Source organism: Copadichromis virginalis, linkage group LG17 (genome assembly GCF_057382275.1).
Source record: "Copadichromis virginalis isolate Kocher_CV1m ecotype Utaka linkage group LG17, C_Virginalis_male_GT1.1, whole genome shotgun sequence".
NCBI classification, from domain to species: Eukaryota; Metazoa; Chordata; class Actinopteri; order Cichliformes; family Cichlidae; genus Copadichromis; species Copadichromis virginalis.
Genome location: NC_140634.1, coordinates 36,329,591 through 36,354,854, shown reverse-complemented (window position 1 = coordinate 36,354,854; position 25,264 = coordinate 36,329,591). Strand labels below are relative to the sequence as shown.

At 40.2% G+C, this 25,264-nt stretch overlaps 1 protein-coding gene across 1 annotated transcript in view; it reads right to left on the bottom strand.

Moving 5' to 3' along the window:
* cerk (ceramide kinase) overlaps positions 1-25,264 on the bottom strand; it is a 51,367-nt gene that overhangs the window by 7,727 nt on the left and 18,376 nt on the right. The window contains exons 4-11 of the mRNA XM_085436965.1: positions 22,631-22,756; positions 21,902-21,968; positions 17,546-17,691; positions 11,182-11,256; positions 10,894-11,046; positions 8,712-8,817; positions 8,371-8,450; positions 4,425-4,630 (exon numbers count right to left, since the gene is read on the bottom strand). Of these exons, the coding sequence (XP_085293091.1) occupies positions 4,425-4,630; positions 8,371-8,450; positions 8,712-8,817; positions 10,894-11,046; positions 11,182-11,256; positions 17,546-17,691; positions 21,902-21,968; positions 22,631-22,756 (959 nt within the window). The remainder of the gene's footprint in view (positions 1-4,424; positions 4,631-8,370; positions 8,451-8,711; positions 8,818-10,893; positions 11,047-11,181; positions 11,257-17,545; positions 17,692-21,901; positions 21,969-22,630; positions 22,757-25,264) is intronic.

Below are 25,264 nucleotides of genomic sequence, written 5' to 3'. Positions count from 1 at the left end.
TTAGCCTGGTCGTTCAAAGAGGTTGTAGAGACCTTGCATATGTGGGGCATCCACACTTTCCCCCACATTCACTGCAGCTCAGGTGCTGTTATAATATTATGGATGTGCCAATCACGCGTATGATCGTCGTTTTAATCTCAGTTTGCTCAAAATAACGACAACTAGTTCATGTTTTGGACAGTGTAGTCACATTGCAGGTTCTTGTGCATCTTCTGACCTCTGCATGACCTCATTTTGTGCACCATATTTCCCCAGTCATACAGGAAGCTGTTTGCACTTCACTGACTGTTAGATTTGTGTTGTGCTGTCATTTTTTCCCCCGCCTGCTCATTTCTTTATGTGTACTATAAGACACACGCTCCCTGTCATTCTTCATTTCCATTTGCTGTGCAAATGTACAAACCATTCATATGCAACACAAACCCCAGGAAACAATGCCGCTGTTGTGTTGTACATTATCATTGTCGTTATTATTAAATCCTTTATTTGAACAGTCTCACTGATATTGCAATCTCTTTTTCCAGCTATATATCAAAACTGCACTTTATGAGTGATCACAAATCAAGAACAACGTTGAAATATCCCAGAGACTGCTTTGTTTTCCTCAATTATAGCGAAGTATTTAAATCCAGTTTTTTCAAGTTCGGCATGAATAACACGCACAGCTCAAGTTAAAGTGTCCTGTGACCCGATATTCTAAGCACCGTCTTTAAATTTGATTAAGGAGCAGAGGCAAGCAGGCAGTCTTTGCAGCAGGGCCTTGTAAATAAACATGATAGAGAGGACCCCCCCACTTTTCCATACACGATGCCACAGCGAGTAAGAAAAGAATCGCCTGTAATAAATCGTGATGGACCGTGACACACAGAATCGAGGCTTCCAGGTGGATAAGAAGCATGCATACAAACAATATCACAGTAATCAAGTGCAGACAAAACAGTGGATTGTACACTGACCTTACGACCTGCGAATGAGAAACAGGATTCGTTTCTGTATAAAAACCCATGAAAGGCCCTTTATGCTGTTTCACTTTTCTAAAATACCCCTGCGATCTTTCAAAGCCCAGCAGGTGCCCATCACTGCAGGAACCTGGGCAAGTGTGGTAGTGGGAACGCAGACGGGTCCCATGACTTTGTCAAGGTCCTCGTTGATCTCTGTCTACGCTGCCCCAAACCAAAACTTCTGTTTCCTGAAGATTTCTCAAACTGATGGATCCATCAGGAGAAACTTGGAGTTCACCATCTAGTTCAACATGCATACTGGAGGAGCTGGGGATCAAACCACTGACATTCTGATTGGTAGGTGCCCCATTCAAGGCAGGGATAGCTCAGTAGGTAGAGTGGTGGCCCCATGATTGGAAGATCGGGGGTTCAAATCCACTGAACGGCTACCCTGAGGCACCCCTGAGCAAGATGCCGTCCCTACACACTGCTCCCCGGCGCCCAATTGCTGCCCACTGCTTCACTGAGTGAATGGGTTAAATGCAGGGAGGAATTTCCCCACAGGGATCAATAAAGTATACATTATTATTATTCTACCACCTGAGCCACAGCCCCATCCAGTGATCAGAGAATCCCATTTTCCTGAAAAATTACACTTAAATTTAGTTTACAGGCTCCTTGTGTGTAGAGTAAACATTGTATTTTTCCTACTGTCTTCTTACGGAACGTCCTTATATCAACATGTGGGCCGTTTTTCCTTCTTTTTCCAGTGACAGATGTAAACAGGCAAAAGGGAGAGATGCGGGTCAGATAACATGCAAGTGCATGAAGGAGGAGTGAAGGAAAAGAGAAAAGAAAGATGAAAAGAAATTATTTTGTCAAAAATCCCCTTTCATCTCCGTCAGTGTTGCAGAAAGCGCACGGACAGAGCTGAACCTATTTTCTTAAACTTCACAGGGTGCCACTTTCTCTCTAAACTCCTCTCTGTTTTGTCTTGCTTTCTTTCTGTACCTTCCTCCCCTCTCTTTCTGACCCTCTCTCATCCTGAAAGTGGAGTGAAAGCCATTTATTTCACATCAGACCCGCTTTATGACTGCAGCCGCTTTGCATTCATGCTGGATGGTCTGCCTAAAAGGCTTTCTGACAAGGCCATGAATACGCTTAGTGGCTTCTCACTCCTTGTTTCTCTCTGCTTGGCTGGACAGTGATGCTGATATTAGCTGAACTCTGACGCAAAGTCCCGATCACCCTACTCATACTCGTCTCCTGTTCTGTGCCGCAAGTAAAGCGGCAAAGACAGCCTAGAGATGCAGCATGTCATCATTTTTCGTTGCCATTATCACATTCAGACATCTGCGATTCCTGGACGGTGGTTAACGAGACTTCTTTTCTTTTCCTTACACAGCTGTGACAAGTGAGTGTGTAATATAAAACAAGCTTTAAACAGCAATGCTAGCTTATCAAGCTCAAATAGCCAGGGCTAACATGCTCTCTGAAACATACTTCTATGTCAACATCTACTTACTACGATGATCGTAGCATGTGTGTGTGTATATATATGGACCTGTATGTACCCGTACCTCCTTAACAGACGGGCAAACAAACTAACCCCCCAGAAAAAATGTGCAAACTCCATCACACACACACAGCAGTTATTAATGTCTCTATGTTTTTAAAATTTCCCTTATGTGCCATTCAATGTGTGTTGCCCGTATGCAACACACTCTAATTTAGTTCGAGTTATCATTAAACACAGAATTTAAAACATTCTGTGTAATCATGTAAAACAAACCAGTTGCTTGATTTGCAAACATTAAAAGGGAGGGAAATGTTGAAAACTGCTAAATAAACATCATGTATCATTTCATTAATAATTAAAACGAAGTGAAAATTCTGTTTGTTTTGTACCTTTACTTTGTAAAGGTGATTGAATGATCCGTGAATAAAAACGGAGCGGCATTAGTTGCACAGTCATTCAAACTGAATTCCCCAGCTCATGGAATAATAATGGCCATCTTATTAGTACCATATATTCAATGTTTTTAATGATAATTATTTTTTTAAATTAAGACACTGTGGTACTCTTGGTAATAGTGGTATTTGATTAGAATTGATAGTTGCTGATTGTTTGGAAAAGTTTCTGATTGACAAATAAATATTCATTAGTTACATTGTTTGTTGTTGAAAACAGAAACAAAGAGCGACTTCTCCATTTGGGAAATTGGGACAATCGAGCATCGCGCTACCGTTTGCTAATTAGACCCAGACAAATCGGAGGTAATAGATAAACAGAACCAAACTGTGTCCCATTGCTAATATCTTGCTTTTGACTCTCAGCGTTTGGATTATAGCATTCAGGGGAAATCCTCAGCAGTCAAAGTCATTTTAATTCCTACATTCAGCAGCATTGCCAGTGAAGGCTGGTAATTTTATGTCGTGCATGCACATTTCTCTGAGTCATCTAGATGCTAAAATATTTAATTGGGACTGGAGACACGCTTCGTGTCACTCGGAGCAGCAAAATCTTTCCCTTTGCTTGATAATTTCACTGTAACAGCACCCGCCTCTGCGCTCTGCTCTGAATACCATTTTCTTTACTTTATCATCATCGAAATGTTTGCCTTTCTGTGCCGCTGTATAATGTCAACTTTAAAACTGGAAATCTATCAAATCATCGAATCAAACCACATCACAGGTAATATTTTACCTTTGTGATTTAAATATCAGGGCACAACTGAAAAGGAAAATCTGACATTTAGAAATCGCCTCACGATGCCGGCTTGGGCTAAAAACACTGGAAATTCACACTTTTACCAAGGAAGCCGGTGCAGATAAAATTACTTGAGATCCCTCTGAATGGGATAAACTTCCTGTGGTCCTTCCTGAGGTAATTATTACTAATCACTAGACTACCCCTGGTAATACTTGTGCTATCCTGTGAGGGCATTAGTCTGGTATGAGCCTGCTCTCCCATACAGTGTATCCCTGATGCAGCGATTACCGGTGCCTCTCTGGACTAGGGTGGAGGTTATTTATGATATGTGGGAAGGCATAAGGGCTAAGGCATTTGAACTAAAGTGAACCAGAGTTGAGAAATTGAGCAGAGTCAGCAAAGGGAGGTGCTAGCACAGCAAGTGGGCAAACTCTTCCTTCTGCTTACTCGATTACAGGCTCAACACACTCAATCCATCTGTGCACAGACTGGAAAGTCATCATGTTGAACTCGATGCTGTGCGTAGTGTTTAACACGATGATTGACAGAGGACTGCTTCACTGTTATCTGAAGATTCCTTCTGTTATCCCTGCTGGATCCGAATTGCAGTCTTTTCCATTCAGTAAGATTACGCACAGCATGCCCCGCGCTTTACATTTATCGACAGTTTAGGCATATTAGGGGAAAAGCATCTTAACTGCTGCATGCCTATTCGGTAATAGCAAGTGCATTGAGATTTGACTGCACACAGCGCAGCTGCGTACGCCCACCTGATCGTCTTTGTTGGTGTGTCGAAGAAGGTGTTTGAAGAAGTCCAGGCGGGAGCAGTTCCTCACCAGGATCAGGTCTGCATTGCCGTCAGCGAGGTGGGCGAAGGGTGACAGGCCTTTTGGACTTCGAGGACAAGCGCAGCTCATGTTGGCTGCGTTAATGGCAATAAACTTTCCATGGATCTCATTCCAGTCACTGCTGTCATCTGAAACCAACATCAACACATTTAGGTTTACAAGTAAGAACAGACTAGATGAGGTGAAGTCATTCATACACAGATGTTACTCCTCAAGCTGCAGTTCCTCTGATGGCCACTTGAGGCTGGCTCCAAAGGTGAGTCAATCCACACAGACTGATGTTAAAGTGCACGACTTTAGCTATAAAAAGAACGTCTTTGCAGCCCGTTTACATACACTTTTCCCCTTCTTAACATCTTTAAGGCAGTGTATTTTTTTTTTAAATGACCCACCTGTTTGGATTTAGTTTGGGTGTAGCCACTTTGACCGTCACGTGTGTCAACAGAAGATAAAACTGTTTCAGCAGTCTGTTGCTCAGCGCTGACTAAAAGATATGTGCGTCTGCGAAGTGCACCTATACAGTTTATGGTTGCAGTTTGCAAGCCAACTTGGAAGTCAGCAAATATGGTGCTTTATATAAGTGTGTTAGGTGTTACATGCAGTCTGATTGCAAAACTGTGGGCACAAAGCAGCTTAAGCTGCAAATTGTTCTGTGACACTTGCAAAGTAAACTTACATGTAAACACTATTAAATTGTGCGATTACTGTTGATTTGCATTACCTGTAATGCAAAACAACCATAATTACCCTTTTGTGATCGTAAGAGGCACGCAACCCAAACAGTACTTTTCACTTTAAACACACCTTTGCAGAAGAGTTCAGTTTCATATCAATGCAGCAGAGAGATATACTGCCTTTAACTCAGAGTTACGTGAACTTTACGCATGGCAGTCTTCTCCAATGAAGTTTGGACACCTAAGCATAAATTCGTCCAAATTTCCAGAATTACTCCTGGAATTACTTTGGTAGAGCGTGCAGGAGATGGGCCACTTCTCCTCTCCAGCTCCTCACCTGACACACCTGCTCCATTTCCACACAAGCGCAACTGGACATCAAATAGGTTTACACACTAGGAAGCTGGCATTTGTTGTGTTTGAAAAGAATCTTTGCTACCAAGGTCAACAGTGAGTTCAGCGAGTTTCATTCAGTTGCACATTTCTAACTTTTGATTGCTGGATGTCAGCATCTTTCTCCTTAAAACCTTTAAAAACTTGACTTGGTTTCCAGTATTCCATATGAGGTTGCCAAATGTGTAGTAATCCATTGCACTGCTGAACCACACTACAGAGCTCCAAAGCTGCCGGTGCTGTATGCTCCAAATAACCACACTCACTTTTATTTAAGTGCACTCCACTTGGAATTAAATGTGTCATGTTGATGGAGGGAAATGGTGAGTTAGCAGCAAAAAACTAAAAAAATCAAGTGGTGGTGAATGAGAAAAAAAAAAAAAACTTTTTTCACAACCCCGCCTCAAGCGGTCGAAGGTAATCTTTTAAAAGTGTGAGGTTATCAGTTTGCTTTTGTCCATTTGTGCTTTTGCTTAACTTCTTCTGCTGTCTCTGCAATATTCAAACTCCTCCATGTGACATTGAGACTCTTAAACAAGCAAACCTTGAGCTGAAGAGATTTTAAGTTCACTGGAACTTTACCTGCAATTCGGCTGCAGCTCTGCCACATTTGCAAAAAACGCCACATTTTATTTCGTTTTGGAGAATTCTGAAAACCTCAAGCTATGTACTTGTACAACTGAGATAAGAGATGGAAAAAAACCCTCATTGAGCTTGTCCAGAAGGGTCCATTATCAAGCTGAAATGAATAATCTATGCACCATCAGGTATGTGGGTTTGAAATATTTTCTGCATTTTGCTAAGTCTTTATGAGTCCTGGGGTTAAGCTCCAAGCTTGTCACAGAGCAATAGTGATGCTGATGAGGGTCCATTAAGATCCAGATGTCTTGGCAGCCGTTCTCAGTGCAGCTACCCCGCTGACTGAGCCAAGATAGAAACTTCCCCGCCGACACCAATCTACCAAGGCTGCGAGTCTTCCGCTACGAAACGCAATTAAGCACGACGAGGTAAGGGTCAACAAAAGAAAGAGGAAGTCGTACAAAGGTGGAAGGCTGATGGGTTAACCGCGAGTTTGCTCGTTATGATTAAATGGCACGCGTGGCCTCCCATACCGCGAATGACAGACGCGATGGTTGCACTTCACAAATCACCACTCTGTTCCTCCGAGATTAGTGGCTGTTTACTTGTGCGATGGCGTATCAAAGACACAGTGCTATCACCCACGGGACCGCCGGTGTCTGTCACCAGGGTGATAGTTGCTGCAGCAAGCTGGAAAAAAGTGATCACAGACATCCAAATTAGCATCTGACTGCTCCGCGAGCACCTCAGAGGGAAAATTATGTGATCTTGGAAAGCAAAACGATTCATTACCCACCCCCCCAACACACACAGACACACACACACGTTGCAAAAGCAAACTTACAGAGGTGATAACGCGAACCAATGATAACAAGCCCACCGAGGCTACTTTAAAACAACAGTATTCTAATTGGAAAGCAGTGATGTAAAAGTTAAAGAACAACAACAAGACATCCAACGGTGGACTGTAGGCTCTGCGTTTGGAGAATGTTTCCAAATGAGTGTTTGCTTTTGCAGGAGATGCTGGCTCATTTGCAGTGAGGGAGTGTGTCGTGCCTCATTGATTTAGCAGTTGTCTGAGATTTCCCTCACCAGAGAAGAAGACAGGAAGAAGAAAAAAAAAAAAGCACAAAACAAACCGCAGCAGTGGCGTGAGGCAAAAGCCCCTGTCAGTGCTGGCAGAGCCAAATTTTGTTCTGATTAGTGGAAACTGGTCACACGGCCCGCACAGATACACAAACAGGTTGCGCTTGCTTTTATATTTAAAACAGGCGAAAAATTAAAAAAAATATAAACACAAACACTCCAGAGGAGCCCTGAGTGCCAGATAGCCAAGAGAAGATACTGCTGAATTTAACATCCTGACACTAATTAGAGAACACACACGCACAGATCATCTGCAGCTCAGAGTACACACTAACACACACTAACACAGGAGTCAGTATTTCATCTGGCTCCAGAGGGCTTCTGCTGCGGTGTCGCGGTTTTGAGAGGGTTGGGGGTAATAAAGTGTGTGTGTACGTGTGCAAATGGTCAGAGGGAGAGCAGGAGGTGGCTGTCGTCCTCGGTCCTGTGCAGACAGAAAGAGTCCGACTGGGAACATGTAACCTCGCAAAGTAGGCGCGAGGGCTGGTTGCTGGAGATTCGGTAAATCAATAGGTTAAAAAGGAAAAAAAAAAAAGAAAAAAAGAAGGCGGCTCCGGGGGGGGCATAACAGGGGAGCTATGCACTGTCACTAAAAATCACTTTACGTTTTCTCATCAATAACTCATCAAGAATCTCATCAAGAATTTTGCCGTGCTGCGGGAGAGAAAGAGGAAGAAGAAAAAGGAGAAGAAAAAAAATCAACCCAACAGAAAACCCAGGAGCGAAATGTTGCGAGGGAGAAGATGATGCGGTTATTTACACTCAGTCCACCTCAGGTACTTAATCTTTCGCAGAAAAAGAGAGAAAAATGCAAATCTTCCCCTGTTTTATGTGTACGACTTCAAGGGAAAAGACAGCCAGCGTGGGATTGTCTCCTCTCCTCTTTTCCCCCTTCTTCTCCTGTCTCTATTCTTAAAACTACAGCCTGTAAAAATACTCATTTTCACATGTATCAGAAGCCTGGCAATGGTTTCAAACTAGACAAACAAGCAGATAACGAGGTAGAGAAATGAGAAATGCACTTTTTCCTGTGTGATTAAGGCGGTACATTTCTAGTAATAAACCCGAACCCGTACCTTTGCCTGGCTTTTCCTTCTCCTCCGACACGTCGCTGTGCGTGTCTTTTGATGAGCGGTTGTGCTGACAGATGCTGCACCTGAAATATCAGCGACTTTGATTAAAACATCAGTCTCCCTGCTGACATTCCAAACTTTAACAAGCCTAAATGATGCATTTGATAGGAATGCATTCGGTCCATCTGAAACCCGGCTCGGCTTATAAGTCTAAAGCCTTTTGTAGCTCGGTCATGTCACATTTTACGCTACAATAAGTTGTCGAGTTACACAGTGATGGCACTTTTTGGAAAAGGATGAAACTTTCCTGAAAACCCGAAATAAAGCGATAGCTTTTCATTTACCCGGATCGACACTGCAGCTTGTCCCTCGGATTCCCCACGTCGTCCTCGGCGGGGAGGAAAGAGACTGTGCCCTCGTAGTAGTTGTGGCTCAGAAAGGTTTTCACACCTGGAAAGGAGACACAGTCAGTGTGAGTGCAGAATCCAAATGTGCCGTGTGTTTTATTTTGTTGTGCTTAATTTCAACCTGAACTCTTTTTTTTTTTTAAGGTTTTACTAGAAAAACAAACAAACAAAACACAACACATCAGCTTTCACTTTTTAGGCAAGTATGTAACCCCCTACCCTGCAGAACCACTTTATTGATCACTGTTGATTACTGCATAAAAGTTTGATTTTTAAAAACCAAAAAAAACCCAAAACCTTTCTAGCTTATTGCATTCATATTATTTATTAATTGCACAACTCTCTTGCACAATGTCACTTTCTTCTGTAACTTCATTTTGATTTTCTGTAGTTGTATTTGTAAAGTTTTTGCACTCCCTCACAGCATAAGGCACTCACAGTGCTCCTGTGGCACTTTTATTTTAACTATGCTGTTTATTTATTGTAGGCTGCACTACCTTTTATTCTTTATCCTGCTGCTGCAATACAATTATTTCCCTTGTGGGTTCAGTTGTCTACCTATACTAACTACCTGTCCATCCATTCATCCACCCATCGGTCTCTTATTGCATCACCATATCAAATGCTGGCACTGTGTCCGAGCAAATATGCAAAGGGTGTTGTTTGGTCTTTGCTGCTATCGCATGCAGAGTTGTGTCAATATTTAGAGTTTATTATATACTCCTCCTACAAATGATCATAACTGCCAAATTGTGACACCTGTAAGGATGCTGTGTTAAACGTGAACACAATAAAGGTGTTATTGTTATTTTTAAACAGGGCTAAACCTAAGTGATTTAACTTTGGTCAAGTTTTCCATTTGGGAACACGTCTAGACAGCTTCCAGTGTGGATGCTATCTTAGCCTCCTTCTGTCCACTTGCGCTGTGCGCTGTGCGATTTTACGATAATCCTCAAATGGCAAAAGAGCAAACATCAAGCTGTCTTTCAAATTGACTTGAATTTTGCTTGGAGGATCATTGTTGGTGAGAGCCGGGCCTACAGCTACATCTAAGCACTTTTCTGCAGTTCACAGTGGAATGGTCCACAGTTTCAGTGGGAGACTGCGGCACCCACGGTGTGGGACGGAGAGATTTCGCAGGTCTTTCCTCCCCACTGCTGTCAGACTCCACAACAAAGACTTTAACTGAACAAACACACACATCCACACATGTGCAATAACACTAAGTGCAATAATCTTTTCTGGCATCGTTGTATTTTTACTCAGTTGTATATAGCATTCGTATTCTATTTTTATCTTATTGTATATTTTTATTCTATTTTATTCTACTGTATATAGTATATTATTTTATTCTATTCTGTACAGTTGTGTACTGTATTTATTCTTATTGTATTCTAATTTTTGCGTCATAACTTTTGCACTGTCCACTTCCTGCTGTGACAAAACAAATTTCCCACGTGTGGGACTAATAAAGGTTATCTTATCTTATCTTATCTTAGTTTCCAAGCCCAACGGTAGCCCGAACCACTTCCATGTGAGTCCTTCCACTCCTTGAAATTGAAAATCAATGACCATTCTGACACACAGCACACATCACAGGCACCAAGTACACTGGGACATAACATGACTAGAGAACATTTTGATCACACCTCATTTTTTTGTGCATACCTGCAACCAGGAAGTGTAAATTAAAGTAAAAAGATGAGTTTAAATTTATGGATTTCTATTTTGGATAAGTGGAGCTCAATTTTTGTGGATGAAAATTGCTTATTTCTATTCAGCTGGCTCTAGTTTAGTTTCCTATCTGTCATCATAGCGTTGAAGCCTAGACCAAAAAAAACAATAATAATAAAAATAATAATAATAGTAACAATAACAATAATATGTAGAGGTTTCTGCAGACCATCTCATCTAATCATGGTGTTAGGAAAACTGTTGATCCTGCTGCTGATGTCTGGACCCTTTACAAAGCCAGCAAGCCCTGGGATGAACTCCAGGTTAAATCTTTTTTAAAACAATTCATTGTGAGATTGATAGCGTTTAAGAACAGTGAGCCAAGAGTTAAAAATAAAAGGTTAAATGATCTAGGCAGATTTTAGAAAACTGATGGCCCACATACCTGCCAGGTCGTATCTGGCAGGGCCAAGCCATCTGTTCCTCTCACTGTCTGAAAGCACATCTCCATAGAAGCCGTAGCCAAGCAATGAGACTGAGTATCTGAGAAAGACGTCATTGTGATGAACTGAACACACATCCATTGGCTGCGAATCACCTGTTGAGATAGTCAAACAAACAAAAAAACAACAACACAAAAAATAACATGAATATGAAACTAAAATTAGTCTAATCTTTCAAAGGTTGTTGGTTCTTGTAAGTTTTTCATATTCTTTCAGCAATTTCCACTCACCCACAACGATGTGTAAAGCAGAAGTAACTGGATCGTTGGTTCCCACTGTAGCAAAGCAGATACAGTCAGTAGACCCTGTTGGGTTACGGAAACAAAGATGCGCTCCGGTTAAAGAAATAAAAATGACATACTTCTTTAATTTACCAGAAGGTTGTATCCTCTCTTTGTTTGTCTGGGTTTTCAAAGATGTGGATACATCTAATCAGTGGCTCTGGAGTGTAGTGGTTTATACAATCAACTAATAAGTCAACGGTCCCTTTCCTGCTAATTATGCTTATATTTAATAATGAAAAAAGCACATCTTATTCTTTATGCTTTGTTTTTTGTTTTTTTTGTTTTTTTTTACGTGCCAGCATTGGTTTGGTTGTTTGATGCATCTTAGTCTACGTTCACACTGCAGGCAAAAGCGCATCAAATCCGATTTTTTTGACCCTATGCGACCCATATCCGATCATGGTATGACAGTGTGAACGGCACAAATCCGATATTTTCAAATCCGATCTGGGTCACTTTTGTATGTGGTACTGAATCCGATACATATCCGATGTTTCAGAAAGCGACTGCTGTGTGAACGGTCATGTCGCATTAAATCCGTCTTTTACGTCACTGACACAAGACAGACGCCAATTATCAGCGCCTGAGAAGACATCGCGAACGCTTCCTGAACTTAAAGCAAAAATTGGGAAACATGAAGTCCGAAGTCTTTATATTAAGGGCCATCAGTCAAACAATATTGTTTGCTCTGGGTCTAAACAGAGCGCGTTGTGTGTGACATCTTCTTTTGCACATGCGGGCCGCTTTGAGCGTTCACACTAGAGCGCGTTTGCTGTCGCATTTTATTTGTAGTGTGAACGAGCAGACAAAAAAAAAAAAATCGGATTTGATCAAAAAATCGGAATTGAGCATTAAGACCTGCAGTGTGAACGTAGCCATAGTAACTGTCACCATGCCAGTGTCCGGCAGCCTCGCCTCTGTCAGTGCGCCCCAGGGTGGCTGTGGCTACAATGTAGCAGCCATCACCAGTGTGTGAATGTGTGTGTGAATGGGTGGATGACTGGATATGTAAAGCGCTTTGGGGTCCTTAGGGACTAGTAAAGCGCTATATAAATACAGGCCATTTACCATGTATTCACAGGTACATACTGAAAGGCCTTTTTCCTTTTAAATCCATGTCTTCCTCCTTAAGACAGGAAGTGGAGCAGATATGATATTTTCCTGTCTTAAACTCTCAGTAATTCTAAAGGTTGCAATATACACTCAGGATATGTGATGGGTACTCTGTCATGAACGCCTTCCAGCTAATCAGAAGAGACTGTGTAGCAGCTTAGCAGACACTGTTGGCACTTAAGTTTTCCAAGATGCTGATAGTGTGTGTAAAACATACTCTCATAAATTAAATCAGTCCTTACACATCATAAGCAGGGTCACGTCTCTCAAATCTTTGACCAAGTGAAGGGAATTTAGTTGAATAATTTCACTAGACGGAAGCAAGGAGACATCGTAGTCATAAAGTTAACTGATCGGATAGCTCCAGGCTCCAGGCTATCATCAGCTCTCTTCAAGCAACAAATGAGGGATAAGAGGCATCCCTGCTTTGTGAGAAATGTTGAGTTTGACATTAAATCTTTCAACTTGAGAGGTAATCTCTCTTTCTGCACCACATGGTGTAATTTCAGACCTATCTGCCCTACTTTGATCATCCTCAAGTGGTAATATAGACCTACTGCCACTGATGAAAGACAGAGAGCGCGAGCAAGAGAGCAAAGAGAGGAGAGTGAAATCTAACCAGTGATGTTTTGAGCTGGCTCACAGAAGCGTGACAGGGAAGATCAGGCCTGTCATTCAGTAGCGGACACAGATGAGTATGAAGATGAGCTCCCTCTCTTGCTTTTTCTGACTTTCTATGAATATCACTTATCTGGCCTTTGCTTCTTCCCCTCCGAGCTTCATAATCACATCCGAAACACTTTCCGATTGCTCCTGACAGCCCTGCACTGCCTGCTATTTTGCTGAGCATAAAAAAGGTGACATGTGCCATTTCAGTCTTCTAAAGCTACTCCGTAAAAGCCAGCTGACTTTGAATGAATATAACTGCTGCACACAGATCTTCAATGATGTTTAGTGCTCAGATCTTCAATGTTTTATTCCCCTTAAGTTGCTCAACCACAATAGCTTGCTGGCATATTCTGAGGAGAGAGCATAAACTGTCGCAAGGCAAATCCTCAGTGGAGATGCTCCATTTTTTATCTGTGTTTCCCCTAAAACTGTCTTGCCAGTAAAATCATCTCAGCAGTTAGATCATCTTTGTCTCTGGGAAAACAATGGACGCTAGATGCTTTTAAGAGCTGCTCCAAAAAGGATATTTTAGCTGTTTCAATCCTCAGTACATGAATATATTCATGGCTGCACTGGCAGTATCTTAAAAACAGCCTCAAACCAAAAAAAGCAGACCTTTGATTTAAAATATTTGTTTTTTTTTTAATCAAAATTGTCTAATTTGTGTTACCTGAAAATGTTTCCAGTAGCAAAGAAAACTAAATGAACAAATTAAGTGTTCAGTTGAGATAGATGCTGACACCCAACTGTAGTTAGTTCATACTACAGTTAGCACAATAAAGCAGCAGTGTCCCATCAGGGCAAGCAAGGGAAGGACTGCTTGTCCAGTGAAATCTATAAATAGTCATCAGTTAAAACTCAAGTAAATTCAATCTCTATTCTTTCATCTCAAACAGTGTTCTGTCTCATAAGTTTGCCCCTTTTGCATCCACTGTTTAAATTACTGTCATGTTGTTGGGCTTTTGTCTCAGGAAGCAGGATTAACTCTGCTTAATTCGGATTTCACTTGAATCTGTATTATATGTACATTTCATGGGTGTGTCCACTACCTGGTGTTAAAGGGCTGGAGCTGAGCAGGCTGAGAGACCAGCAACTTTTTCTGGTTGTTCTGTTGCACATTAAGGATAAACATCTAGTCTGTGATGGGAGAATTATCTGAGACTAGCAAGACAAACTGCTCGTCTCTGGTCCCCGCGGGCTGAGATCAGTTATGATCTATGCATTTATTACAGTAACAAACAAGTTTCCTCTCGTTAACCACTGACATGTTTGATGTAGAGGATTTAGAAAACTTTTTTTTATTAATAGGCAGGTTGACCAGCTGCAGACTTCAAGTACACTTTTAGATTTAGTAACTCTGAAATCACTTAGTTGACTGAACGACAGTTAAGTGTAACCAGCTGTTTAACTAATTTTTTATTAATATTTTTAATCCTTCAGTAGATACTGACAGTTAACCATGTCACCCAATGCTCAAGGCTTTTTTTATTTAGCCGTTTTGTTATTTATACATTTCAATATACTTTAACAGCAGTTGTGTTTTTCTGGACTTATTACACATAACGTCCTTGGGGATTATTAAAGTATTCTGATTCTTATTAGAGATATGAGGTCCTCACATGAAGCCACTACAAACACTTTTTATAGAATATAATGCATTACTACCATTAAACAGTATGTAAAGCATTACACTGAACTTAACCTTACACAACTGCAGCAATAATAAAACCCATATACAGTGGGGCAAAAAAGTATTTATTTTCCACCCTAATTTACGAATAAATTCTTTACAAATCCTACCATGTGATTCATGGATTTTTTTTTCACATTCTGTCTCTCACAGTTGAAGTGTACCTCTGGTGCAAATTACTGACCTCTGTCATCATTTTAAGTGGGGGAACTTGCACAATCGGTGGCTGACTAAATACATTTTTGCCCCACTGTAACAGTCATGGGGAACATTTTTCTGCAGTATAACAGTGGTTATGTTCAGTACTTTACAGTTTTATGTGTACTAAGATGTGTGGTATAGCTACTAAAGGAATGGTTTTAATACATTTCTTCTTCAATCATCCTTGTCAGCTAATGGTAAATATTTTAAGTATAATAGTAATAATATTTTTAAATTCTTCAACCAGGAAGGCATGGAGAAAGCTCAAAATTTCCATGCAGTGTGCAGCATAAATAAAAGAATAAAAGAGAGGCTGAACTAAATCATGAAACGCTATATGTTAGTGGTTTAAGATCTATTATTCTTTTTGGATATTCATCATCTCTCTTTGCTTTTCTGTATAAGTCACCCTGCACCACTGCAATCAAGTCTGTTCCTTTTATTGGATTTTATGAGAACTTTTTGTTTACTCCCCAAAAATCTAATGTTCGACTCTAGAGGAAGTATTAGAAAGCCACGGCTCAATGCTGAAATATACAGCATCTTCACTGGTGTTAGGAAACTACCTTTCCTGTGCATATAGGGTGTTACCACATTAACTCATTCACTGCCAGCCATTGGCAGTGAATGAGTTAAACCCATTGACTCATTCACTGCAACTGACGGCTATAGACGTCAATGGCAGTGAATGAGTTAATAAATTAATTCAGGCATGGAGACAGAGTACAGCTGAGTTTCACCCACACCAGAGGAAAAGCAGTTTATAGCTCTGACTTTGTATTGAATGACCTTGTGAGTTCCATCTGCTAGCAAAAAAAAAAAAGAAAAGAAAAGAAAAAAGAAACATCGATAGAAAAGTAGTGCAATAAAATGTGCAGGATGAGTGGGTAGGAAGGTGATACTCAGTATGCAAAACATGTATGTGTAGCAATGGGTGTGATTTTTAAAGTATGATGCATGTTTTCTTCATAAGAAATGAAACAAAAACAAACAAAAAAACAACAACTGTCCAGCAGATATGTTAAAAAAAAGAACATTTGATTGAAAGTTCAGTGGTAATTCCACAAACAACTTTACAACCAATTCCTTTTAACTTTAGCCCACGGGTCAACTACCCACTCAGTAATGGTTCAAACATGTAAACAAATGCTTTCACCAGGTAGCCATGGGCCCCAACACCATTGTGTTATCTCAGCCAGTGACAGACATTCATTCAATATATACCAGAAATTTTAGAAAAAAGTGGAAATTACACACTTAAAATTTTAATTTATCTGCTTGTGTAAAATGACAAAAGTCCAAATTGTGCTTGTAAGTGGCCTAAAAATCACTTACTGCGTGCCCAGCAGCTTTTTAAAAACCTATGTCATTAACATCAAGCTGTGCACAGGATAGCCTCATGCACTGTATCTCTATCCTCATGAAAATTAAAGATTTAAAAATGTCACTCAGCACGTTTCCATTTATGGCACTTGGACTGATTGACCCTCTGCAGGCCCCTGTTGGGAGCTCCTACCCTGTTGCCATAGAGATCATTGCTTTTAACTCAGAAACCTGGGATGAGAGAGTGTGAAGTTATCGCAATTAGACTCTAAATCATGTTCTGGTGCGATTTAATGCATTTAAGACTTTTCTTTTAACTGTAGGACTACTTCAGTCCAATTTTATTTAAAAAAAAAATCATAACCATCCATCATCCAACTTGCTGTAACTCAGTTATTTGAGACAGCAGGACCTTATGAAAGAGTCACAATTGATTTCTGACAGCAGAGAAAAAACAAGTGTGACCTCAGTTCATTCAGCTGTGGGTTATGTCATGTGTAGACAGAACATAAAAAAAACATGGATTTTTCATTTGAGAACAAAAAATAAAAATTGTGTAGGCTAATCACAATGTCTCGGGGCGTTATGTTCTACAAAGGTTTGTGCTGCAAAGATTGTAAAGTTGCAGGTTTTAAAAAGAAGACCTTGACTTCAGAAGTTGGTGTTTACCTGTGATTTTGTAGTTTTTCCATCAAAAAGAAAAAAAAAAAAAAACAGAAGAAAAACCCCCCAGAAAAAACAGACTAGAAAGTGACATCCATCCGCTCTTTTTAAAAACATCTTATTCAATCCAGGGTTACAGAGTAGATCGAGCCCATCTTAGCAATGGTGGGGAAGAGGCAGGACACATCCTGAATAGGTTGCTAGTACTAAAACATACAAAAAGTTGGCTACCTATAACATGCATGTCTTTGGACTGTGGGAAGAAGTCACATATCAGAGGCCCCAGTCAGTGGATTCTATCCCAGCCTTCTTGCCGTGAAGTGACAGTGCTAACCGCTGCTCCACTGATTTTAATACATTTCTAAATAATAAAGGCGACATTATTTTATCAAAATGTAGCTCAAACTTCAATGGAGCATAAGTTAGTGATGAGTTAGTAAAAATGTCTTCTGTCAATATTTGCATTTTTTTTTAATTAAAGTTTAACTTTTTTTTATTACATAAACTTCACTGGAAAAGTCTAATTTCATTTCAAATATTTATTTTGTGAAAAATAAGAGACTGAAGAGACTGATGCCACTCTGTCTGTACAATACATATAGAGCAGATTTCCCACGCATTTTTCATAATGACATGATTCCCAAAGCTCACCTGCAGGAATGATTCCTATCCGTAAAGAACATGGCACCAATTCAGCATCCGGTTGGTTCTGGTCAACACCGTGGTCATTTTGCGTCCTGGCAACCAGCCCGTGAAGGACCTCACTGAACATCCCATCTCCACCAACACACACCACCCTTGGCAGAAAAATGAAATCAACAATTCAGTAAGTGTTTGTGTCATGACTAGAGCTGGGCGATAGAACGATAACGATATGTATCGCGATATAACTTTTACTCGATAGAGAAATTAAGCTATCGCGATAGACCTCGCCGCTCTTGTCCTCTTAAAAAAAAAAAAAAAAAAAAAAAAAAAAAAAAAAGGGTCAGCCAATCCAAATCAAGTAGCGCAGAGCCGAACCAATCACAGCCGCAGCGTCACGTCGCGTGACTTGTTACGTACAGCACAAGTGCCACGCCGCACGTGTGTTTGTTTGGGAAGCAGCCAGCGGGTAATGGAGCCAGCGCATAATGGAGGAAATGAGTGTGCTGACTAGAAAAATCAACCGAGCGTGACCGAAGAGAAAACAGATGATGGTTCCAATGCCGGAGAGATTGTCGAACGGAAGAGCCATAGAAGTTCTGTAGTGTGAAGGTATTTCGGCTATTTCAAGTCTGACAAAAAACAGAGTAGCGCGCACTGTAAATTGTGCCGAAAGCAAGTCTGGAAATACAGTAAACTGGTGCATGCGTCACACTGTGCGCCACGTTATTGTTTCGGTGAAATGAATTTCTACAATACTGTTACTGTTAATTCTACTCTCTGCAGTGTTTAAATGCTTACATATACACACAGTTACTGTCCCTCCACACATACGACTCGGTTCTGCTTCTATGCCCCAGCTTTGTTTCCTTTTTCCCACCGAGGCTTCTAGACTTCTGATTGGCCAACATTTCTGCACGGTTAGGAATCTAGCGCCACCTGCTGCTTTGGCATGTTCATAGCAGCGTTTTCCTTCATTTCTGCCTTTATGTGTGGACGGGATTATTTTTTAAAACGAAAACGGAAAATCTCCGTTTTCAAAAATACCCGTGTACGTGTGGACGTAGCCTCAGTCTCTGACTGGAAGCGCTAATTCGTCATTCGGCTTTTGTCAGACTAAAGTAACTGTTAAAACTGTTTGAAAAGCTAAGCTATACAATAAGGAGAGATTGAGAATTTCCTTTTAGTTCTCAGTTTATTTGATATTGACAAAAGTTAGTCAGTTTTGTCTGTTCTTCTGTAAAACAAACTAAGATTTATTTTTAGAATTAATATTTTGTTTCTAAGTGGAATTGACAATTTAGTCTGTTTCGTTTGTTCTATTTTGAAACTTAAACGCTTTAGCGGCTGCCTTTTGTGTAGTTTGCAATATTTGCCTTTATTTAGCTGAAAAAGTCTCATGTTCCTTAAGTACATCTACCCTGTTGAACTTATTATGGGAAATAAATATTTAAATAAAAACAAGCTGCTGATTATTTCACATTTTACTTGTGAGCAACGGCACATTTAAATCTTACAAATATAGTTATTTGGCTCATATCGTGATAGATATCGTTATCGCCTGAAATGAAAAAAACATATCGTGATATGAAAAAATCTCATATCGCCCAGCTCTAGTCATGACTCTTCTAATACACAGATTGCTGGTCATCCGGGAAGATCGACTGGATGTCACGTAATGACTTGTGTTACATGTACTTGAAATGACACACACATGCTAGAGGGAAAATAACTACACAGCTGGAGAACTGACAAAAACATCACTGAAGAGGAGGCCCAACTGTGCAAGGCCAGTAAATAAGAATATCACACTGTTCTATCAGACATAACAGCTTCTCAAGTCCAACTCATCTATAAATCTATAAATCATATGAGCTGCAGAGTAAAACCATAATGGACTCTAACCCTGCTCTGGGAGAATGAATAGCTGATGAATAGGAGCTGGAAACAACGGGGAACTCAGCTGGAAAGTAGGAGACCCTTTATATTCCATGATAAACTGTATTTTGCCATTGAATGCCAACTTTGGATCACAGACCTGAGCAGCTTCATGTACAGTTTGAGCTGAAAACCTTCATTTATTGTCAGGATTTAGATATAGAAACAGACAAATATATATATTAAAAAAAAACTATAGAAAATGTTGAAATTCCAGTAAAACTTACTAGTGATATTGCTTCATTGTGACTTTTGACCACTTCATTTTACATTAACATCATCATAGACACTGGATCAGTGGTCAGTAGGGCTACCACGATTAGTCAACTAGTCACGATTACGTCGACTATTAAAATCGTCGACGACTGATTTAATAGTCGACGCATCGTTTGATGCTTTGTAAGATCACAAAAGACGCAGGAATAAGTAGTAGTATTTAAGAGTGTAATATCGGACTGAAACAGAAGATGGCAGCACTGCATGTACAAGGATGCCAGCTGCCGTTAAACCCCGAAGAAGAAGAAGCTGTGTCCCAGAATTCATAGCGCGGCCCAGCTCAGTTGTCAACAATGGCGGCAGCTAGTTAGTTTTAATATTACTCTTAATATTCTTTCTGGGTTACAAAATAAACGATTAACATATTTTCAGGTGAGAATGTAGCTGTGTAAACCTCAAACATCGGCTCAGTTTATCAAGACACCACATATTTTCAAAAGCGCGCCGACGTTTTCGGAGACGTCTGTTACCCACTAGGTCGATAGCTAGCCGGGGGCTAGGCTAACTAGAGCCGTGAAAACACCGGACTCCCGGCAAATCGTTTTCAAACCCACTGCCGTCTTTTGCTACTCAGGTTAAACATGATATATAAGTCACTTAGATAACTTAAAAATTATATTGTTGTTTTTTTTTTTTGTATTTTATTTGTTCCTGATTAAATCGGTTTGGCTGAGATTAAAGTTATAGTTTTTACACAGCTGAATAAACGTCAAGCAGATTAAACTCCATCGAAACAATCTGCAAATGTCATTAAAATTTAATAAACTATCATCTTGTCTTTATTTTTAGTTAGTACATACCTTAAACACTTAAAGCTGTAAGCTAATGATAGTTATATAAGAGCAGATGCTGCTGGTGCAACAAGCTGTACGTTTTACATCCAATGGATGCATGATCTGATTAGTTGACTAATCCCAAAAATAATCAGTGACTACTCAACTATCAAAATAATCGTTTGTGGCAGCCCTACTTGTCAGTAATTGTAGAAAATGTGTTACTCCACTTGCAAAAAAGCTCAACTTTCATGACTGTGAAATTAGATCAGACAAGAGGTTTGTGCCCACATAATGAATGTTCATCTTGTGACCATACACATCCATTTAATCACTTTTATTTTGAAATTAATCCCCTGCTTTTAATGTTGCTTGTTCCACCTCCTTTCTTTGTTCCCATTTTCCTGTGAATATTTCAGCCAGATACATTTCCTACCAGCTAATTAGCCACCTAGCATATATACAGCCATCCTCCCCTTTGTTCCCTGCCTCACTGTTTAAAAGCAACCTTTAAGATTGGCTTGTTGGAGTTTTTAGACCCTACCTACCAGTGTATGACCCAGGCTTTGAACATTAAAACTGAGTTATGGATCATTACCACGGTAGAGTTTTGAATTAATGGATATGTCTCAATCTCCTTTTTCTTTGCAAAGTGTTTTTTCACACTTATATTTAGTTTTCAGTTTAATTTTAGTTATCTAGAATAACCTTGAAACGGGCCAGTAATGAAAACACGAAAGGAAAGAACCTTTCATTTTTATCATTTCCTGTCACGCTAGGACACAACAGCACCAAACCTTTTGAACAATTTCAAGTCTTACCATAACACCGAACTAAACTGAACGTTCCCAACAACAATAGATATGCCGGCAACATAACAACCCCCATTCTACAAAAGAAACAGCATCAACAGCTACCAATATAAACCACCAGACTGATGTGTTTTTAAGCTTTATATCTCAAAGAGTTAACATGGCTACAAACCGTTAATCTTACATTGGAGTGCTTTTAGAGCACTTACATCCAACATCTACTCAGTTTAATCTTCTTTTATTATTATTATTATAAACCAATAAATTTTCTTTGTAAGCATTTATTGTGGCATAGAGAGATTTAAGAAATGTCCTGACAAAGAAGGTTAGTGATTAAGATGATCAGAATATTTTCCCGTTGTTAAATATGAGAAACACAAAGAACTTTGTATCCGTAATCTGTCACAACACAGACTGCAATACAGCAGAGGTTAATACAAACTATGGCCGAGTTTCTCAGTAGCTTTATTAAAGTACGAGCAAACAAAGAAGAGTCAAGTTCATGTCCCGGTGAAGAACCAGTTTTCAAAGCCTAAAAGCAAGAGCTACCTAGCTTAAGTACCTACCCGTCATATTTATCTAGATTGGCCTCTGTTTTCAAGTGGTCTTCAGCATGATTGGCACGCTCTGTAACTATGGAAACAAATCAAATGGCAAGCATTAGTAGGCATTCAATGAAAGGGAATATACTGACAAAATAACTAGGCACTTTGTGGCTTGACTGGTAGAACAAGCACTCTATTACATGCATTTTGAAATACAAGACAAGGAAAGTACTTCACCTTTGAAACATTCACTGGAACCTATCGAGCAGATTAATGGTCAGAAGAGGCATAAGTGTGCTGGCAACCCCTCCCCCAAAAAAAACCTCAACCTAATTCAGCTACTGTATACTAGCAAGCAAAATGAGCCTATAAAACCAAAAACAATATTTCAACAGTAATTCTGTTTACCAGGCATATAATAGCAACACACACACAATCCTGTAACCTACAGCAGCTGTAGGAAGCCCAAGGTGAATAGCGGTCCCTCTGATGGACCATCAATACCCCAGACTATGTGTAGCTGTAACAAACACTTATTGAATAATAGATGTGTTTGGATACCCGAGCTTATCAACTATCACAGCTTCCATTAAGGTGGTGGCATGATTAATGGCACTATAAGCCAAATCATATCCTTGCAAGCCTCTCCAGTCCCCACGAGAGGCCACAGTGGCAGTGGAGATCTATATGGCAACCATCAAGACTCATTTTTTATTTAAATGTTGAGGAATGCTACTGATAGGGACTCACCAATCACAGTGGTCGCAATGCCGGCAAGGCGAAACATTGGGGCCACCTTCTGCTCGTAAATACGTTTCCCACGACGCTTTCCACCGAATGGATTGATGTATACCAGAAGGCTCTTTGGTCGATTGGCTGCAAAAACAGGGAGGGGCATGAGATCATCTTTTAAAATGTGTAGTTTACCTTTTTTTTTTTTTTTTTTTTTTTTTTTGAAACAAATGTCCAGCTGACAAAAGCTTGATGAAGTTTTCATTAACCAGAGACCTTTCTCAAAATGCTCAGTCAACCTGACTTGTCCCAAAAACATGCCGCTCAAGAAATAAATGGTGTGTCTACTGACTGTAGGAGGAGTGCAAAGCAATTCAGAGGCACTGCATCATTCGGTGATAAACCTACAAAGAGCTGCGATGGAGAATACTAAATGGCTTGTTTATGGCTGTTGTGGAGGACTGCATTTATGTCATGAATCGCTGTGCGGCAGGCAGGAGAAGGACCCAGGATGCAGACTCACAGACACGGGGATAAACTTAAAGAACACAGCTTTAATGCTGGCACGGCAGAATACAGGAAATACAGAACTAACTGGGAAAAAGTAAACTAACATTCGCAGGAAGGCACAGGAAGATCCACACAACATGAGGGACGACGTCACGCTGAACAGAGGGAGACGCAGACAGAAATACACAGAGGGTTAACGAGGAAAGTGGGAACACACGGGGAACACAGGTGACACTGATAATCATAACGAGACAGGGCGGGGTGAACTGAACATGACATGTACGGGCGTGAGAGTCACAAAGTAAACAGGAAGTGCACAGAGGTTCAGACAGGAGGAGAGAGAGCACGGGGAAAACACAGACATAACGGGCTGGGAAAACATGAAACAACCACAAAGGGAGACGAGGGCTCATAAATACATAGAGGGCACACAGGGGGAAGAGAGAGCACGGGGAGAACTTAGACATAATGGGCAGGGGAAACATGGAATAAAACATAAGGAGAGACGAGGGCTCACAGATACACAGAGGGGCACACAGGGGGTAAAAGCCATGAAGGGAAAACACTTAGGGAACAACACAACAGGGCAACTCAGAAAACATGGCCTAAGCAAGGAACAAAATACAAACATACAAGAAAACTAAGAACACTGGGCCAACATGGCCCAGGACCATGACAATTTAGGACAACAAACTAAGATACATGGGATGCTCAAAGTGAAAATGAATGGATTTGGATCAAGTGTTAAATGAGTACAAAGAAATATAGGGTGCCATATTGTTTGGCAATAAGACAAAAGTTCCATTAGATTACATAAATGGATTGTAAATGGGCGATGTAAAGGTGTGTGACTAATACTACTGAAGATGCAGCGACTTATTCAAAATGAATGTGGTTAATTACCTTGAATTGATTCATCCTGCCAAGTGAAATGGGACTAAGAGGACCATTTTAAATGGCTTAAACCCACCTTCCACTCTTATTTCAGCATGTTAGTTAAACACTAAATTCTGTACAGCCTAATCATGTGATGCTTATTAAACCCAGAGCATAAGAGAGCATTTTGCACTCAGGTGAAAAATAAAATGCAAACTCAATATGCTTGAATAATAGTCTAGTAACTTTGCATCACCATGTAATCTGTTAGTACACAAAAAACATTACATTTAGCAAGCTAATTATTTTGTAAACATGTTGATGGATAATGTGCTGCTATGTTCGTTTTTAGTTATATACTGTATATGCCATTCTCTTTTACTGTAGGACCGCCCATTAGCTATCCTAATTATTTTTATTATTTTTATTTAATATTTCTAAATAGGGCTGCCACGATTAGTCGGCTAGTCACGATTACGTCGACTATTAAAATCGTGGACGACTAACTTAATAGTCGACGCATCGTTTGACGCTTTGTAAGATCACAAAAGACGCAGGAATAAGTAGTAGTATTTAAGAGTGTAATATCGGACTGAAACAGAAGATGGCAGCACTGCATGTACAAGGATGCCAGCTGCCGTTAAACCCCGAAGAAGAAGAAGCTGTGTCCCAGAATTCATAGCGCGGCCCAGCTCAGTTGTCAACAATGGCGGCAGCTATTTAGTTTTAATATTACTCTTATTATTCTTTCTGGGTCACAAAATAAACGATTAACATGTTTTCAGGCGAGAATGTAGCTGTGTAAACCTCAAATATCTGCTCAGTTTATCAAGACACCGCATACTTTCAAAAGCGCTCCAACGTTTTCAGAGATGTCTGTTACCCACTAGCTCGATAGCTAGCCGGGGGCAAGGCTCACTAGAGCCCGTGAGAACACCGGACTCCCGGCAAATCGTTTTCAAACCCACCACCGTCTTTCGCTACTCAGGTTAAACATGATATATAAGTCACTTGGAGAACTTAAAAATAATATTGTTTGGCTTTTTTTAGTATTTTATTTGTTCCTGATTAAATCGGTTTGGCTGAGATTAAAGTTATAGTTTTTACACAGCTGAATAAACGTCAAGCAGATTAAACTCCATCGAAACAATCTGCAAATGTCATTAAAATTTAATAAACTCTCATCTTGTCTTTATTTTTAGTTAGCACATACCCTAAACACTTAAAGCTGTAAGCTAATGATAATTATATAAGTGCAGACGCATG